We start from the raw sequence: 20,966 nt of genomic DNA, 5'->3' as shown, positions 1-20,966 counted from the left end.
CTGCCACAAGGCCGTGTCTCATACACGATCTATCAACATGGTCGTGTGTCTTATTTTTTTAGGTGCAGGTTTCACACGGTTTGACACAAGACCTGCAACACGGCCGTGTATTTTAAAATAGTTTGTCACACGGTTTGAGACACGGTCAACAACACAATTGTGTGACCTTAATTCAAATATACACACGGCCGTGTATCTAGATTTCGAATGTGAACATGATCTAGGTTGTGACACACGTCCGTGTGTCCCCTATTTTCAAGATTTTTAACTTTTTCCTAATTTTTATGTTTTGTTCTGAATTGATCCTGGAATGTTACCAATCTATATTTAGGGCCCCATAAACGTGGTTTAAGTGTATGCTTGTTATATATTTAGAATGTGATTTGATTATTTGTAATTATAGATGAATATTTGTGAGTAGTAATATTAAATGTTTAAAAAATTATCATAATACTTCGTGACCTTAATCTGGTGACGGAGATGGGTTAGGGGTTTTACATTTAGTGGTATCAATAAAGTGAATGGTGACTAGTTGCTTGAATCATCACTCTTAAAGTCATTACAAAAAAAATTATACACATAACCGTAAAGTATTATAGTAACAGCATGTTTGGTTGGGTGTATTTATGCCAATACACCCTTAATCGGTGGGCCCCACTTAATCCTCCTTTAATCTTTTGTTTGGTTCAGGGTATTGCTATTACGGGTCTAATACATTACTGACCTAATCCCCAAAATCCACCGATTTCTAATCCCTTTCTTTTGCTCAGCTTAGGTGCTGCTTCAAGTTTTATACCCTGTTTACCCTTCCGATCGACGCTTCCAATTTGCTCCCTCTGTCCCTCTGCCCATAATACTCTTCAGCAATATACACACCGACGCACAAGGAAAGCACTGTTGGTAAGCCTTTGTTTCTCCTACCCTGAACTTTTCTCCAGAAACAATCACTCTTATCATATTTTTCGTTTCCTTCATGTAAAGCAGTTGCTATACTTTGCTGGGTCGTTTTTTTCTTTTTTTTTTTGGTTTTCGTCAGTGATGGGATGTTCTAGTTCGAAGTTAGAGGATCAAAAGGCCCTCCAAGGAATGTTTTTGAGGTGATTAGAGAGATACAGGTTTAGTTTGTTAAAGCTTCTGAGTTAGGGAGTGAAATTGCAAAGTTGCTTGAGGTGGGAACATTCTCTATCACCGTAAACATGGTAATGATTTTCATCATTATTTTACTGGATTGTTGTGTTATTTTATCTATTTGCTCTAATAGTAATACTAACTGCGGGGTTTGGTATCTGATCTGCAACAGCTTTGAAGATGTTGCAAGTAGTTACTCCTTTGTTATCATTAGTATCATCTCAGCCATCTACTTCTAAGACTGATTCATCGGCTAACAATACTGATCCGGCTTTTCTAGACTTAAATGAAGAATTGGACAAGAAACAGAGAAACCTTTCCTCTACATTGCAGAAGTTGTATCTTTAGGAAAAGAAACTCTATTATTTTGCTTGTTCTATATACTTTATTTGTTAATTTGAAGCCTTTATGTTTCTCTTCAGTTCTTGGAAGAGTTCGAGTGGCTGTGAGATTACGTCCACATAATGCAGAAGAGTCAGTAGCAGATGCTGATTTTGCTAATTGTGTAGAACTTCAACCAGAGGTATTATGTTGCTATCTGACAGTTGGATATGCAGGGAATACAATTCTCAGTGACATTAATTTTGTTAGATGTCTTTATCTGTTTTCTTTTATCTGTTTGATCTTGAAGTACAAATGATTGAGGAAAAGCTAAGAGAAGGGCATATCGATTATATTTTGTCAGGGTTGGCATCTTGAGGGATGCATCAGCCTAAAAGTGAGTTTATTCAAATGAAAATGGAGAAAAGTAGCAAATTCTTGAATAATTATCACTTCATTTCAATTAGTCAAGAAAGATTTAGTTTCTAACCACCTAAGAAAAAGTGAAGTCGACATGCTTGTACTTGTGCACGTAGCTCACCTAACTAGCTTTTAGAATTAACTCCCATCCAGTTTCTGTAAGTGTTTATTACTTGATTTTGGTGAAGTTCTCACCAATGCTTCAACTTTTCTCTTTCAGCTTAAAAGGTTAAAGCTTCGCAAAAACAACTGGGACACAGACACCTATGAGTTTGATGAAGTGCTGACAGAGTTTGCATCGTAAAAGTGTATGTATGAAGTTGTTGCAAAGCTAGTTGTTGAGGTTTGAGTACAGGGCTTTTCTAATTGTACCAGAATTTGTTATAATTTTACTTGTTATTAGTTATTCTTCCTTGGCAACAGCAGAGGCGGTGGCTGAAAATAGTTTCAACCTATCATTGTGTTTTGTGTCGGTCTTCTCCCAAGTTATCAATTGTTTTGTTCTGCTGTACATAACTGCTGTGTTTGGTCATAGCTTATAAAGGATTTGGTGCCTTTTTTGATGCATTATTCATTTTATTAACAAGGTCATTGTGTATTTATGTTCATAGGGTGTTTTGGATGGTTACAATGGGACAATCATGGCTTATGGTCAGACTGGTACTGGAAAAACATATATTCTTGGTCGACTTGGGGAGGAAGATACAGCTAATCGTGGAATAATGGTCCATGCTATGGAGGACATTTTGGTAGAAGTTTCACCAGAAATTGATTCTGTTTTGGTCTCCTATTTGCAGGTTGCATATTAGATATTCTTTTCTGGGAGATACATATTACTGCAGATCTTGGTGTTTGATTTCTGATATTTTCATGAATTGTGCTAATTGGTCTAAGCTTACTTTTCTTTTAGAATTTTTTTTATCATTTTCTCCAAAGTTACAAGAGTTTTAAATTTTAATGTGCCTAATAGCTCTGTTCCTTGAAAATTTTTGCAGCTTTACATAGAGAGCTTACAAGATCTTCTTGATCCTACTAATGACAACATTTCCATTGTTGAAGAGCCTAAATCTGGAGATGTTTCACTACCTGGGGCTACCCTTGTAGAAATAAGAGATCAGCAGAGTTTCATGTCAATTTTTATTGGTTTATATTTGGTTGATTTTCATTTCACTGTATTTTCTTAGAATATGTTTGACTATCTATAAATTATATTACCTGTAGATATTTTAGTTTAACTTGAATTGTGTTCTTTAGTTTATCTTCTGCTGCGCGATTGGAATGGGTCAGAAGATTTCTTTCTGACCATTAAAAATCAATGTTCAAACTTTTTGATGTTGTAAAACTATATAACATATGGATTATGATATAGAATTTCATTTTCATCTAACATTTTCTTAATATAAGTTAATTATGTTTATGCAGAATATAATTCTCAAGTTATATTATGATTTTAGTAAATTCATATAAGAACATTTTATTATTAAGAATTTTATGAAATTATATATCATTATTAAATTATATTTAATATTAATTATTTTAAATTATATAAATTCATATAAGAAAATTTATTATCAATAATTTTATGAAATTATATATCATTATTAAATTATATAACATATTAATTATTTTAAATTATATAAATTCATATAAAAAAATTTATTATCAAGAATTTTATGAAATTATATATTATTATTAAATTATATTTAATAATTATTATTTTAAATTATACAAATTCATATAAGAAAATTTATTAGTTATAATTATTTTAAATTTTATTAAATCATATATTTTAATTAAAATATATTTTATAGTATCATATATTATGATTTGAGTAAATTCATATAAGAATATTAATTATTAAGAATTTTATTAAATTATATATTTTAATTATAATATATTTAATAATAATTATGTTAAATTATATTTTATAGTATCACATATTATTATTTGAGTAAATTCATATAAGAATATTGATTATTAAGAATTTTATTAAATTATATATTTTAATTATAATATATTTAATAATAAATATGTTTAAATATGATTAAATTATTTATTATTGATATTAATAATCTTATTAAAATTTAAATAACAATAACAATAATCATTTACCCAAACAAATTTATGCTAAGGGTATTCTAGTCATTTTAGTTTTTTCCATCATGCTATTACACCTCTATTCCATTCAACCAAACACAAGAATACTCTTACGCCTCTATTCCATTACATTCAACCAAACAATTGATTTGCTATTACGCCTCTATTCCATTACAGCGAACCAAACGTGCTGTAAGAGTTTATTTGCTTTAGACTGTTGTATCCATGTTCTCATCCCGTTTCATAAACATTGTATGAGTGAATACCATAAAGAAAACTTTGGTTGAAGCGACACCACTTCATGTCCATATAGGTGGATTTCATGACTATTAATGTCCATCCATTAAAAGTAAAACTTATCCTCCTAAAACATAAACACTAAATCCTGATTCTTAGTGCAAGTTGTCATTCGATAACTTGTTATTATCCTTTGAATCTCAAGACTAACTTTTGGCTAGAACAAGGTAAGGTTTCCATTATCAATGACACAGTTAGAATGATTTTAATCCCATATTAGTAGTGGTACTTTCAACCAAATCCCTGAACAAGAGATCTCTTAGCCATTCCACTTCATTGCCAGTAGCTGCCAAGGCTATAAATTCAGCTTCTATAGTTGAATGTGAGATGCAAGTTTGTTTCTTGGAAGCCCAACTAATGGCTCTACCTCTGATCGTAAAAATTCATCCCGATGTGGACTTATTGTCACTTAGACTTGTAATCCAACTTGCATCCGAGTAACTTTCTAGTACCGCAAGATAATCACTATAGAACAATCCCAAATTTTTTTTGTTTTCTTAAGGTAGCCAAAACTTCTATAAATTCCTTTCCAATGATCGATACTAGGACAACTTGTAAATCTCGCCAATTTGCACACGACAAATGCGATATCAAGTCTAGTCCAATTCATTGCATACATTAGACTTCCAATTGCGCTGACGTACTTAAGTTGCGCTATAGTCCTGCCATTATTCTCACTTAACTTAACATTTGAATCAAATGGAGTGTTCGAATCCTTGATATTCAAGTGTTTAAACTTCTCTAATACTTTCTCGATGTAGTGAGATTGACTTAGTACAAAACCCCTTTCATGCTTTTGCACCTTTATACCTAGAATTGTATCTACCTCGTTGAGATCCTTCATCTTAAAATTCAAGGCTAGATACTCTTTGGTCTTACGAACATCTTCCAATTTCGTCCCAAAAATCAATTAACCATCTACATAGAGACAAATAATTACACTGTACCTATCGGTGAATTTAGTGTAAATACATTTATTCCCGCCATTATGTAAAAAACCATATGACAACATAACCAAGTCAGATTTCTCATACCATTGTTTAGGTGCTTGTTTTAAACAATATAATGACTTTAGAAATTTGGGGAAGATACACCATATCACGCTTCCAAGTTTCCTCTTCAATATACAAATGCCTAAGTATTTTCTCCATAATGAAGTCCCCTGCTATATGCAAAAGTTTCTTCCAATAATTGTCCCAAAACGAGGGAAACTTCGAGATGATTGCCCCGACTTGTAACAATTCCTGAATAACAACTTTCAGGTCACAAAGCCTGCTTACAAGGACTTGTAGTTCATGGACTATTGAGAATTTTGAATTCAAAATACTTCATCATTAAAAAATTATTGGTACCTTATTGCTCAATGTTGTATTTCTCTTCAAGAGCTTTCCATATTTCCATCGGAGATTGTATCGACATGTAGAGATCATACAATCGATCAAACAAGGTGTTAAGGATGTGTCCACAACATGTGAAATTGTCTTCCTCGCGCTTCTTCTTGAATTTGCCCACTTTTGCAATTCCCTCGGGGTTTGTATTGGGGGAGGGATCCTCCACAAGTTGAAGGTTTGAATCCAGAACGTACGCCACATTCAAGACGGTAAGAAGGAACAACATCCTGTCCTTCTAGCGTTTGAATTTTAAGTAATCAAATCAGTCAAGTTTCACAAACTCTTGGTTCATCACTTTGAACGCAGTGGTAGCCTCCGTCGCCATCTTCAAATTTTTCTCTTTGATTGTTGGAGATTTGAATGGAGACGATAGATGCATAGACAATATGGAATTAAAACAGTAGACTTCGAGGGACGGGTGACGCTTTCAAAGTGAACAATTTTCCCTACACAAAGTTGTTAGAGGGTTTAGACAAAGGTCCTACCGGGATTCAACGAAGTGTTTTTTATTTTCTTTGATTAGCAAAATTGAGGAATTCCCTACCTCTTACTCTAATTTATGAAATTGGATTGATTGTAATTATCATCTTTTGAGCACCATAGTCTCTTTATTTATATGCACTCAATGGACACTATTGAAGAGTCACAACCCTTTCATATTGGACATACTTCTTAGAAGAAACATGTCCCATAGAAATCAAATGTATCCATTGGATGAATGAATCGTCACTTTCTAATCCAAATAAGTACTAATGAATCACACTGAGTGATCCATTAATAATATCTAATGAATTTGCAATCTACAATTTCCAACAATTTATTCAAACGTCAAAGTTTTTCAAATGATTTTTTGGGTTTTTGATTTGGGAATTCTAATTAATACAAATGGTTTTTTGATTCACAAATTGTAAATATTTCATAAGCAGTAGGATTTTTTTTTTGCCAAGACTATAAGATTACACTTTCGAATAATGATTTTTTTAGAGAACAATGGTTCTTGTCAGGGTTTAGAGGAAATTTTTCGTTTGTTTGAACAATTTTTTTTTTCAGTTGAATGGATTTTCTTTGGATTTAGAGATGAGTTACATTTATTTTCATATTACTTTCTTTATTTTCAATATATCGAAAAATAAATATTAGAAATTATTTAATATTACTCTCAGTTTTATCTTTTCTAGAAGAGAAAAATGGCGAATTGCTAAAAGGGGCCTCACATAGCCGATCAAAAGTTAGGCGGCCCCTTATTAGCCTACACGACATGTCAGTAAAAGCAAACAGTGTTAGAATAATGGAGCAAAATAATTAAAAAAAGAAGAAGCAAAGTACAAAAATTAAATTGGACATTTTGAAAATATAGGTATTACACTAGAACAAACACTTAAGTACAAAAATTAAATTGGACATTTTGAAAATATAGGTATTACACTAGAACAAACACTTAAGTATAGGGTCTTTCGTGCCATTATCCCTATTTTAAACAGAGCACTTAATATTATGATTCCGTACAGCAAAGTGGTTGAATGTTGCAGCCAACTAGTTTGAGTTAAGACAAGACAGTATCGGATATCTAATGCATACGTCTCTATAAGTAACAATTAATTAGTATTATTTTTCTGAAACTTTAACATAAAAAACATTTTTAAACATCAGAAGAGGCGCACGAGCCACGTTCCCTCCCTTAATTTTGGTCAACCTATATTCATATTAAATTAAATTAAATATCAGTTAATTTCAGGTTAAAAACAATATCTGTATATATTTAAAAAAAAACAACAACAACCTGAATTTGGAGAGCCAGACATGCAAAAAGACAGCAACTAGAACCCTGCTGAACTCTGCTCCTGCACATGCCCTATTCCCTCCACCAAATGGCATGAATTTCTTTGCCATCGTATTGCGCTCAATGTTCTACATTAATATTATATATTTAATTTTTATATTATATAAATTTATGGACAATGCTGGAAATGTTATGCTAAGGGACCGAAATAAAATTAAAAATTCCAGAAGGCTAAAAGCATCAATTTTGTATTCAGGTTGGATGAATATTAGAGTTTAAAATCTTATTTTTTAAATTTAATATTTTTTATGTCAACACTTTCGACTTTAAATATACAACAAACCTTCTTATTTGAAAGTATAACTTGGATTAGAACAAATTTATAACAGATATTGGTATACAATTTGTTATGATACTCACTATTACCGACCCATAATCTGAATGGGTCCGGGTTGGATTCTACACGGTTTACATATCAAGCTTGTACATTGAGCTCACGTATTGAGCTCGCATGACACTAAGTGTTTATAAGAGGGTAACTTACACCCTCCCATTAGATCACACGTGAGATCGCACATGGAATTGTGCGATGTGGGTTCACACGTCACTCCATAGGTGAATCCCTATTGTATAAACACGTGTTAAGTTTAGAGTAGGGTACGTGATGGCATACATAGAACCTGCCTAAGATATTTCATCAATGAACATTAACTATATCATATAAATATACAACTTTGCCATCTAAAAAAGACAGAGAAAAACACTCAACACAGTTATAAATAAAGATTGTTATTGTTATACCTTCCATCTCCAAGGGTTGAAGGCAAGAGGATCTTCATAGGTATTAGGATCAAGATGAAGGACAGCGGGAATAATCAATAGAACCCAACCTTTTGGTATGGTATACCCTGCAATTTATAATTTTAAGGGAATAACTTATATTAGGATGATTATAAAATATGTAATTTTTAAACATCAACAAGATAATGTTATATCATCAGTTTTTAAAGACATATAAATATTATTTTACACTCAATCACATATGATATCATCTCTAATTTAATTTAATTTTTATTAAAATAATTAAAAATTTGGGGAACAATGTTGAAACTATATGAAAAGAAATAACCAAAAAACATTGAAATTATATGCAGGTTCGAATCTTGAAGACAATATTGTTGGGATAGATAGTTACGAACCCCTAACATGGGCCATGAAACGAACATTATAAAAATAATAAAAATCATAAGAAAAAATTGAAAAAATAACTAAAATCAACCATTAAAAATTTAGGAAAAAAAACTCTAGTAAAAAAAATTGGAAATTGGAAATTTATAACCACCATAGGTGGTTTTATCAAATTCTGAAATTTGATTAAAGATAAAAAATAGAAAATTAAAATTAAAATTAAAATTAAAATTAAAAAAGAAAATAATATTACTTACATAAAAATTAAAAGAATTAAAAAAATTAACTACATAAAAATAAAACACGATTTGAAAGTAAAGAAATAAAAGATGATTAAATTTATAAAGAAAAACTAAAGATAATTTCAAAATTATAGAAGAAGGAAACATGTTTGTTTATTTATTAAAATTTTTAATTAAAGTTAAATTAAATTAGAGAAGATAATAAATATAGATGAGTGTATAATAAAATTTACATTTTTAAAAATTGATGATGTGGTATTATATTATTGGTATCTAAAATTTATATGTTCTAAGATCCTCCTAATATAATTTATATCCTAATTTAAATTAAGAATTATCAATGATCCTTTAATTAGTAACGAATAAATGGTTCAATTTTGTTTTTGTCTATCTATTATGTTCAAATTTAAAATTTATTTTTTATACTTTAATATCATTTTATTTTAAAACATATATTTTTTCTGGTACAAAGTGAGGGAGGGGGAATTACATCGATAGAGTACAAACCTTGATCATTAAGGTGTCAGCAATAAAAATAATAGACGAAGAGTAGAAGAACATAAAACACAATTTAACCACTAAATAATGATATTATTATTTAAAAAAAGAAGAAATAGATAAAGTAGGTACCGTTAACGGGAATATCAGCTATGGTTCTTCTGAAGATCCCAGGAAGGAAATTACCTAACCTAAGTGTCTCGTTAATGACCTAATAATATAGTAATAAAATTAAACACAATGTAATTAATTAAGAGAAATTAGACAAGTAATTAGGTGACATAACTCACGTAATGAGTAAAAGTCATGGATTTGTAATCATCCCAAGAAACTCCAGATTTGGCATCTTCTCTCTTCTTCACAATTCTCTCATGCTCCTCCTAATCAACCAATTCATTTTACTTAATTTGTTTCATAATCAATTAAAAGTTTTTTTTTACTAAATTTTTTCATCAATTAATCATTCAAAACCAATGTTGCATGCACGGTAAAAATATCATAGATGTTCTCATATTAGAAGTCGAATTGTCTTTTATCTCGTCTATTCAAAAATGGACAATCTAGTCCCTGTACATTAAATTAAAGAGCTAATTAGTCCTTTCTGTTAATATTTTCATCCATTTGTACTGTTAAAATCTGGCGTGGTTGATGAAGTAACCAAACAGTGACATGCATGTGACGTGCCATGTGCATACAAGATGATGTATAGGGACCAATTTTTAATAATAGGAAATTGATGAAATTTTCAACAGAAGAATTGATTAACTCTTGGATCTAATATACATAGATTAATTTATCTATTTTTTTATGTAAAAAGGATACAATACAATCTTACTTTTAATACAAGAGCTACTTTTATCCAAGATGTAATAAAAAAAAATTAAATGTTGGATGATAAGGTTTAGAGTGGTATATATTATGTCTACTGTTAGTGAAGTAACAAAAAAAAAATCGAAATGACATGTGTGTTTAAGGTGCAGTAAAATAATTAGAAAAAAACTAGAAAAACATTTTAAATTTGTTTGGAGAATGATTATATATGGTTATTAAAAATAAAGCAAGCAAGTAAATACATACAGTTAAATGTTGCAACGCTGATGGGTTGTCCAATAGATACTTAGCAGCCAAAGTGATAGTTGGGGCAATAGTCTCAATGGTGGCAATAAGGAGTCCAAATAAGGCGTGGGAGACGAATTGTTTGGTCAAGCCTGCTTCATTTCCCATGTCTCCCACCATTTTCTCCAGCAAATCTCCTTTATCTGTTGGATACAAATTCATTCTCTCTTCTAGCACCCCACTCGTCAGCTTCAATGCTTTCTCTTTCTTCTGCACACGGAAATACTCGTTAACATGTTCAAATTTAACTTGACAACTTATACAGAAAAAAAAAAAAGCATTGAGTCTATATCTTTTATAAATATGGGTTAATATATATTGAGTTACTTGAACTTGACAATTTATACTTAGTACCTAAATTTTTTTTGGACTTACATGGTATTTGAAATTAGAAACCTTAAGCTAATTTGGTACTTCTTTTAAGTACCGGATTAACATCGTTAAAATATGTTGATGTAGTATTAATGACTAATAATATTGTGACATGTGACAGTCTCACATTTTAGCACGTGACAAAAAAATATAATATTTATAAAAACTATAAATTTTTTTGCCACGTGTCAAAATGTGAGGCAGTCACGTGTCACCATACTATTGGTCATTAATGTCATGTCAACATATTTTAACGGTGTTATCAAGTACCTAAAAAGAGTACCAGGTTGGTTTATGGTTTCCAAGTTCAAGTACCAATTAGATCTAAAAACAAGTTTAGTTTTTAATTTCATGAAATTGCCATGCATATTTATAATTATTTATTCATGTACCATGACAAAAATTGTATAAGAAAGTAAGGATGAAGTTTGCCATGTATGGATTTGTTTGCCTTTAAACATTTGTAGAAAGCGGTCCCAGGAAAATATACGGGAAATGTCATAAGTCCTTGCAAGATGTCGCTCAAATCATGACCTAAATTTTCTTCTGGTACACAGCTCATCAGAATCTTTGAGGCCGTGTTAAATAACATCTGAAAATCAGAAATGTTACATTAATCAACTGCTAATATATATTAAAATTAAAAGAAAAATATTGGTTTATATAAACTTAAAAGAGTTTACTTACAGAAGCAGTTTGGTGTTTAAGATCAACCTGAGGCAGCTTGCTCCAGTCCTGCAATTCATGGTTTATGACATCCTCAAACTGAGACAAGAGCTTGTGTTTCAGAGGCTCATGTCCGAAGTGACTGAGGATGACGCGCCTGAAATACTTGTGGAAGTCGCCACCTATGTTTTTCATGTCGTCTTGGTGAACCAACTTGGCCAGGGAATCCATGTAATATAGTTCGACAAGTTTGTCCTCTTGTTGCAGCACGAAATAGTTGAAATCTGGATCTAATGATACCACCACTGGTCTCCCTGCTAAACTCGTCTTGAACAATGAACCATACCTAAAATTCCACATATATATTTTAAGTCACGATATTGTCAATATAAGGAGGAGACCCTCTAAAATTCCACGTGGGTTTGTGTGGTTACCTTTTCATTCTTTGAGCGACAAAAGGATGGATGTCAATGGAGTTGGAAGTGACAAAAAAACTAAGGGTCTCTCCTATAAGTGGGAGTCCCATGGAACCTGGAGGGAGTTTGCCGTTGCATTTAGGGTTCCTCCACCTGTGAATCCAGTTCCCCAAACTTGCACCAAACAAAGAGATGATTGAAAACCAAAGATACCACCACCACTGCTCCATTTTCTTTTTCCTAGTCAAGGGAAGCAAAAGAAAAGATTAATATCTAACACAATTGCTTGCTGCTTAATATATTAAGCAGGTAATTGTCTGTTGGATGTTAATAAATGTGCAATAACTCGTTTTGGATCGAAAAGCGGACTTATTTTTTTCTCAAATCCAATCCAGTACTTAAGAAAGGTTAATAATCTGGGTCCGGCTCAGTCCATATTTGAGTTTTTTAGATTAGTTTTTTATTTAAAATAAATTTTAAATATATATAATCCACTAAATGTATTATAAAAACGTTAAAATAAAATTTTTCAAAAGCATTAAAAAAGTATTTATATTAAAAAATACTACTATAAATATGATAAATATTTTATTGTATTAAATATAATTTTTAAAATTTTATATTTTGACTTAAGTTATTTAGCTAGGTAAGTTTTTTCAGGTGTTAGACAATGTGTTTGATTGTTATTAGGTTAGTGATTTAATATAAATACATATAAATATTATTTAACATATATAATTAATTTTTATAACATAATATATTCTGGCTAGACAAGGCTTGGGTAAATAAAATTTATTCAAGGCTCGGCCCATACAAAAAACGAACCTTAAATTTTACCTGTCCATTTTTTGAAGAAGCCTTCAAGCCTGGACAAATGACCTGGCCTATAAGTAAGTCTTATTCCTAATGTCACATGCCTATATAGTTTTACGTACGTAATGTTTTAATCTATTAAAGGATTAATTATACAAACGACCCTAAACTTAACCCTTTTTTCAGCTTAGGTACTTAATATTTTTTTTGTCTAGAGAGATATTTAAATTATCAATTTCATCTCATTTTACCACATTTAAACAAAAAAACTTTAGATACTCAAACGAGAAAAACAATATAATTTGAGCGTCAACTTTACATTCAAGCCTTTATTAAATAATATATTTAATTTAATTTAATTTAATTAATACAATTAAAATATATTAACTATTTTAATAATTAAAATATTTAATAATAACAAACTCTGATCTTAATAAAGTTTGAATGAAAATAATGATGAAATTCATCACTTGAGCAATCAACTTGAGAGTATTTACTCAAACTTTCTTGACTATTCTTTCTCTTTGCTTGATTTGCTTAATAGTTTCCATGCTTTAGCATGTTAGGGAATTTTTTGGGATTCTTAAACTTTGAGAGGTCCGACTTACTTAAATAATTTGAAGCGAATTCATTTGATTTTGCACTGAGCTCCCCAAAAAATAAGGTAGGTCAGACAGGCCAATAATGACTGAGGAACCCATGATGATGGTGTTATGAGATTGAGTGGGGGAGAATATTTGGCCAAAAACTCTAACACCATGTTTGGTTGGGAGAGATGAAATAGCATTCCCCCATTATACATTGATCGATAAACCATTCCTTTGTTTGATTGAAGGTAATATCTGCTTTTGTGAGACAATACTTACAACTACCAATAGTTCTTTCCCAACTCATAAATAGGAGGATAATGCGTTTCAAGACACTTGAACTCAGGTCCTCCTGCATTAACAACGATATTCGTGCCAATCAACTAAGACTCAATCGACATATTAAAAATGTTATTAAATTATATTTAATAATAATCATATTAAAATTTAATAATAACAATAATCATCTACTTAAAAAAATCTGCTAAGAGTACTCTGATCATTTTAATGTTTTTCCTCATGCTATTAAAACATCTACTTCATTTAACCAAACATAAAAATATCATTGCATATCCATTTCATTTCATTCAACCCAAACAATTGAATTACTATTTATATTTCTTCTCTATTACAACCCATTTAATTTTAATCAACCAAACCTGCAGTAAAAAAATAAATAAACGGCATTAATGTTACATTGAAAGTACATAAACGGGTACTGACACATTTGGGAGGATGATAGTAGGCTTTTTACATTTACTCCTACCCATGTGCTTGTGTCCTTTTTTTTGGTTTTGTTTGTCTTTTTTCTTTACTTTTTTCAGTTTTATATTTTACTACATTAAAGGAATTTAAAGTGAGTTTGGATGAGCGGTGCATTTACCTGTGGTTAGTGTAAAAATAGCGGTGGCGGTAAGATTAGATACTGTAGCGATACTGTAGCGTGAGACAAAAAGTAAGCTAAACGCACCGCACAACACCCAATCGCCCATCCAAACCCACCCTAAGTCGAAGGCTTTATATTGATCACCGAAGTGATCCTATAAAATGATTCTTTTTTACTTTGAGTTGATTTGTATAAAAAGTGCTATTTTGTTTTTAGGTAAAACATTCATTAATTTAAAATGACTTTACTTAACAATTCAATTCTAATTTTATTAATGTGGTGTTTTGAAAAACAGTTTAGGATTTTGAAGAAAGTCTTATCAAAACTTTAAGAAACTTTAAGTGTTTTATAAAGCAACGGAAAACATTTAAAGAAATGGTTTTCTAAACCAGAAAGTGTGCAAATATCAGAGTAATAACTAAATGTCATGCTTAAAATAAATAAGCTAAACAATCCCAAAAAAAATGATTAAGGAAAACTTTAGTGGAAACTTTTAAATAAAACCAAAATAAGCTGCTAATTCGAAGGTCCTCCAATGCCATACCGAGTCCTAGTTCTCTGCGCTACCTAAGAGGTAAGGAAAAGGGAAATGAGCTTACAACGGCTTAATGTAAGACTAATCTTAAACCATTATATATATAATCGTCAAACAGTACAACATTTATAGCATAATAACAATTTAAGCATAATGAAAAGAACATATAATAAATCAATGCATACATAATATATATATGATGCAATGAAAATTTCCTACTCGTCCATCCTATTCGTCCCCGAGAATCGCTCGGCACACCAAATATACATATCAATAACTGACCATCTCAGGTTTTTTTCCAGTGACGATGGTCGTTCACTCGTCATCTGTGACGATGACTTTTACTACAATAACTTACCATCCCGGCTACGTGGTTTCGATGGCTTTTTACTACAATAAATATCATCCTGGTCATCCTAGTCATCCTGGTTTGGTGACTTTTTAACCTACCATCCTGGCTTATCCGGTTGTGATTACATTGCCGCCTACTTCGTGCAATATTAACTTTTGGTATGAACTTAAATTGCCACTATCTCCTACGAAACTCCTCTGTTCTCCGTACCTAATTTCATGTAATTATGCAGATATACTTAACAAAATATGTTTTTTTATCAACAAATGATGCTATGCTTGTCAAGCACACTCAATATCTGATACTAACATTTAATGGCATGTATTCATGCATTCATATCATTTTCACATATACAATTTCTTCATGTAGCTAAAGCTCGTGTCAATTTATCATTATTATATTATTTAACATGTTTATTTGACTAACACATACATAACTAATTCATATGTAGGGTTCACTCATATATGGTTCGTGTAGAATTTCTCATAGGTTCGCATAACTAATTCATAGAGGTTTGCATGATAACCATGAAGGGTTCACATAATATTATTTAAGGGTTCGTATGTTAGCACATAGAGGGTTCACACAGTACAACATATAGGACTCACACATATTCACTAAGGGTTTGCGTTATAACACATATAGGGTTCGCACATAGAGGTTTGTACAGATGAGTTCGCACTACATGGGGGTCGTATAAATATAGGGTTCGCATATCTTAGAACTTGTAGGGTTCGCGTAAATAAACTTATAAGGTTCGTAGGATGTTATTTCACATGATAATTCCTATGGGTTCGCATGATGCATAAAGCTCGCATATAGTCACTAAGGGGGTTCGCGTATCCTGCATTAAGGGTTCGCATAATAAATCCTATACTATATTCTTTGGAGTTCGCATAAGGGTTCATATATAAACTAGGGTTCGTATACAATCCTCTTATGGGTTAAATTTGTTAAATTAGGACCAAAATGGCAAAATGCATAAATTTTGAGGGCTAAATTTGTTACTATACCAATTAAAATTATATACAATTGACAGAAAACATTAACGATGATTAATTATCCTTAGTTGCTAGTGACAGCAAAAACCCCTAAATCCGATGGGTTCTAACCTGACCCAATCCGTTAGGATTAATTTTTTTTTGAAAAATCGAGTTCAGGGTGGGTCAAGTTTGAGGTAAATTCGCCTTATCTCAACCAAAATATTTACAAAAATGCCCTTAATATATATAAATGCATATTAAAATTTTTACTTTCAATAAATAAATATATAAATATGTATATATATTAAGTTTTAAGTCTAAACTAAAATATATAATCTTATTTGCTTCAAAATAAAAAAAAAACAATACAATTAAACTAAATTCGGTAAATTCTCCTATAAAATTTTGGATTTGGGGAAAATTTTTCTTAAGATTTGGGATTGGGTCAGGGCAAATTGGTCAAGTGTCGAGTCAAGTTAAAGGCTGGCAAAAATTTGCCTCGCGCTATCCCATTGTCATCCTTATTAGTTACTTACTTTCAAAATTGACAAGAATTAAATAGCTCTAATTTTTTAAATAGATCAATATACTTAATATCGATATAGTAAGGGATTGAAAAGGATTTTTTGCCAAAAAAAAAATTATGTACAAAAGTAATAATTGGATAAAACTTTGAATTCCAACAAAATCATAATCTTTAAAAAAGCACTGCATCGTACCTAACTTGTTGGTTGTAGGGGAGAATAAAATCTTATTTGATTCGAAAAATTTGATAAAAAAATTAAAATTTTGAATTAAATAGTTTGAGTTATTTGGATAAATTCAAATAGAAAATTAATTTTTTTTGTTTAACTCGAATATGAATTACACAATTCGAGTTATCCGAAAATCCGAATAAGAAAAGACAAAATTACGTCGTTTTGATAAATATTTACCTTTTCTACAGTTACAAGTCAAAACTATTAAGTTAAAAGGAAAACTACGTCGTTTTGATAAATATTTATCCACTAAATAAAAAAGCAAAACCATTATATTGTTTATGTAATTAAATAATATTGTACTATAAAAAAACAAAACCATTATATTGTTTATGTAATTAAATAATATTGTACTTTGTCAACTAATTAAATAATCGGTCCATGTAAATATAATATTAAGTATAGATAATAGGATTCGTTAACTCAACTCGATTTGACTTAAATTTTTTTTTGACTCGATTAAAAAATTTTAAATTAAGTTTAATTGTTAAAATATTCGACTAACCCAAAATTCTTTTACTTAATTCAACTTGATCAAATACTCATCCTTAATTGATTGGGTTGAGGCTTTTTTTAAGACTCAAGTAAATCATGTATCGTCAATGCAAGGCCGAATATCAAAGACAAGTAATTGCTCCTGTCAGAGTTAGATGAAAATTCGGGTACAATTCTTTAAAGTTCCAATTGTCATTTACTTGATTGGTACAGCACAATAATTGAAGGGTGAAAGTGCAAAGAAAATTGATTTGATGAATTTGTGTTTCCCCCAAGTTTTCTTAATTTGATTTTTTTATAAAATTTATAATTTTTTATAATAAATTTAGTAACATTTTTAATTTAATTTAATAAATTAATATAAAGTAGTACATAGATGTTAAATTGGTAAAATAATTATAATATTTAATACAAATTGAGTGTTTAACTTATTTTATTTTTTCTAAATGTTATTTTTGGTGATAAGATTATTTCAAATTTAAAAATTACATTATTTACCATGTTTAATATAAAGTAGTATCTGGTGATCAAGATTTTTTTCTTTCAACAACAATATATAAATTTATGGTTAAATTTAAAACAATATTAATCTAGTAAACAACCAAAAAAAAGTATATGGTGAGGTTTTCGGATTTTGATGGCTTTTGTTTGAGTTCTATTTCAAATTATTCTAGGTTTAAGTTTTATATATTACTTATAAACCCTAAAAAAATGTATGAATAAATAAAGTTTTGAATTCAATTGGTTTTATCAATTGTCGAAACCCTTTTTGAAACTCGACTTTTTATTTTAAAAACGGAGATGAAGTCGTCACCAATCCTCTTTATTAGGTGTGATTAGATTACCTCGAAACTTAGTCATTTTAATAAAAGGGTTAGATTTACTAAAACGATAATTTTCTATCTACGAAATCTAGGAAATAGGTTCAGGGGTCGGTTACGTATGAGGAAGGATTAACACCCTTATAAAACCCAAAATTGCTACCTAGTTGATTACTTGATGTCTTAGAGTCAAAAATTGAGAATTTGGAGAAAATTTAAAATACGATCCCCTTTCACGTAAGGTTATTTAATGACGTCTAAATTCAATTTTAATGAGGAGGTTTTCTTATTTCGGGTTGATCAAGATGAAAAGTCATGTCCCGTAAGTTGCGGCACAAAATCTCGAATTATCAAAAATAAGAACACTCATCGTTTAATTATTACCTAAATCTTATACATTTTTTAATTTTTTTAAAGAAAAAGGGACGTTCGATTATTTCGATTCAAGAAGAAAATCGTACCCCGTAAGTTAGGGGCACAATTTCTCGAATCCCGTAATTAAAGAACACCGCCTTGGTTCAAATTGCTGAATATACATGGTATGAAAATGAGTAGCTTCTAACATGACATACTATAGACTTATTCAAACACAATACATTATATGGAATACACAAGTATGTATAAACTTGTTATATGATATCATAAGAACATAAATAATGCAATATATCATAACAAAAATAATAATGTTGTAAAAAATAATGTCAACTAGTGCTAATAATAATAATTAAGGACCAAATAACAAATTGTGCAATTTAAAGGGGCAACAATATAAATAACAGAAATTAAAAGTGTAGGGAATTTTAAAAAAAGGAAATAAATATGTTGAATAAAATAAATATAGGACTAACTTGAAATTTAACTGAAATTTAAAGTGCAAATAAAAAAATAAAGAAGAAAATAAAGGACTAAATTGAAATGAAATAGAAAAATGTAGGGACCCAAGAAGTTATTTTCCCCACCCTAGTACACGCGTCATCCCCTTAGTGGGTTAACAGTGGGTCAAGGGACTGATTTGTAAGAAAATAAAATTAAAAGGGTGAGATTAAAACAAATAATAAGGGAATAGGACGAAATTAAAAGGGGAAAAAAGCGGAAGGATCAAAATGATAATTAGACCCCTCCTTAAAAAAAACGCGGATCTTGATGATATTTGGGTCGAGTCTTCGAGTCGTGTCTAAACGATGCTGTTTTTGGAGCCTGAAGCCAAGCCCAAAACGACACTATTTTAAGGGCTTATAAAAATCAAAATTCCTCTAAAATCAAAATGACACTGTCTTAAAAAAACCTTTCATGGTCTATTTTTTCTGTCAAATTCTCCCATTTGTTCGGCCATGGGGCAGTGGGTCTCCGCCGTGGCCACCGGTCATCGGTGACGGAGACCACTGCCTTTAATGGTTGGAGTACCTAAAAAGTTTCCCTTTTGAGCCCTTTTTTGTGTGGAACTTCGACCTGGGGTTAAAATCCCAAGAAAATCAGTCAAAGTTCGGTAAAAAATAGAGACACCTTTTGGTTTCTCCCCTTTTCAACGAGGCCCTCGACAGAACCCTAGGGGATTTCTAGGCTTCTCGAGTTGTAGAAAGGGGTTCTACGACGGTGCTTGATAGGTTAACAAAAAAAAAACTAAATCTTTTGTTTTTTTAATATATATGTTCTTTGGAAAAAAAAAGAGAGTAAAGGAACTACCTTTTGTTTAAACTTTTGTTGTTTTTTGTATTATTTTATTTTTCTTAATATCCAATACAAAGGTGTTCTCTTTCGGCTTTTGTAACTGAAATATACTACATTATATTACTATTTTTTGTTTTTTGTTTTCCTGTTATGCTATTCTCTGCTTTTGTGTCTCTGTTTTTGTAACTGAAATATACAAAGGTATCTGTGGTAGTCAACAGCGATGGGAAGCCACGCTTTGCTATTTTGGTGAAAAGTGGGCAAACCTTGGGCAGCGTGGCTATTGATGTGGCATAGGGCAGTGACGCTAAAGGGCAAAGGGGAAACTATGGTTTCCTAGTTAGTTTTTAGGTTTTGGGCTTTTGGGATTTAGGCTGTTGGGTTAGTATTTGGATTTGGGTCATTGGGCTTGTAAATTGACTGGACTTCTATTTGTTTCTGTTTTTTTTGTTTTGTTTTATTTAGGTCTGGCAAAATTGGGCCGTTACAGCTGCCCCTCTTTGCCTATTTTTGTGTAACAAGAAGGGAGCAAAGACTTCAAAGGAGGACCAATTTGGTTTGGTCCCGCTACATCACGACTTCTCTAATGCTTCTCTTTATCAAGTAACCCACTTTTTCAGTTTGTTGGTTACTCTACTTTACTGTATCCGCTTCGCTACAACATTAGGAAGGCAAGACTTAGTGTCACAACTTCATCTTACTTCATTGCAACTTCAAGGAGATAAGATTTGCTGTTGTAGTTTCATTTCAACCATTGCAATTTCAAGAGTATAGGATTTGCAGCTTCATCTTGCTCCACTACAATTTTAAGGAGATAAGATTCGCTATTGTAGCTTCATTTCAACCTACTGCTACTTCAGGGGGACTAGAATTGTTGCTTTATCTGTTTCACTGCAGCTTCAAGAAAACCAAATTTAATGTTGTAGCTTTATCTTACCCCATTGTATCTTCGTAGAGATGAGATTTGCTATTGTAGTTTCAATCTGATCTATTGCATCTTCAAGGATACGAGATTTGTAACTTTATCTTGCTCCACTACAACTTCAGTGAGATAAGATTCGCTATTGTAGCTTCATTCCAACCTACTGCAACTTCAGGGGGATTGGAATTGCTGCTTTATATGTTTCATTGCAACT

At 31.0% G+C, this 20,966-nt stretch overlaps 1 protein-coding gene and 1 long non-coding RNA gene across 3 annotated transcripts; one reads left to right on the top strand and one right to left on the bottom strand.

Annotated features, from left to right (window-relative positions):
• The first annotated feature begins 1,628 nt into the window (after positions 1–1,628).
• LOC107950219 (uncharacterized) lies at positions 1,629–2,189 on the top strand. Its single transcript, XR_005911428.1, has 3 exons — positions 1,629–1,651; positions 1,760–1,846; positions 2,090–2,189. It is a non-coding gene; the product is annotated as an uncharacterized lncRNA (long non-coding RNA).
• Positions 2,190–7,037: 4,848 nt separating this feature from the next.
• LOC107950217 (cucurbitadienol 11-hydroxylase) lies at positions 7,038–12,270 on the bottom strand. Of its 2 annotated transcripts, XM_041090259.1 has the most exons (9): positions 11,951–12,270; positions 11,538–11,862; positions 11,302–11,442; positions 10,440–10,688; positions 9,653–9,742; positions 9,495–9,573; positions 8,236–8,342; positions 7,435–7,562; positions 7,038–7,347 (listed from the first exon to the last, which is right to left on the bottom strand). In XM_041090259.1, the coding sequence occupies exons 1-9, from the start codon at positions 12,160–12,162 to the stop codon at positions 7,260–7,262; spliced, it is 1,419 nt and encodes a 472-aa protein (XP_040946193.1). In that variant the 5' UTR covers positions 12,163–12,270; the 3' UTR covers positions 7,038–7,259. The 2 variants fall into 2 exon arrangements, with proteins under 2 accessions (XP_040946193.1, XP_016740522.1); XM_016885033.2 differs by lacking the exons at positions 7,038–7,347; positions 7,435–7,562 and adding an exon at positions 7,760–8,057 and having other exon boundaries at positions 11,951–12,225.
• Between the last annotated feature and the right edge of the window lie 8,696 nt (positions 12,271–20,966).

The sequence above is a fragment of the Gossypium hirsutum genome, chromosome D03, assembly GCF_007990345.1.
Source record: "Gossypium hirsutum isolate 1008001.06 chromosome D03, Gossypium_hirsutum_v2.1, whole genome shotgun sequence".
NCBI lineage: Eukaryota > Viridiplantae > Streptophyta > Magnoliopsida > Malvales > Malvaceae > Gossypium > Gossypium hirsutum.
This window is presented reverse-complemented; position numbering and strand designations above follow the sequence as displayed.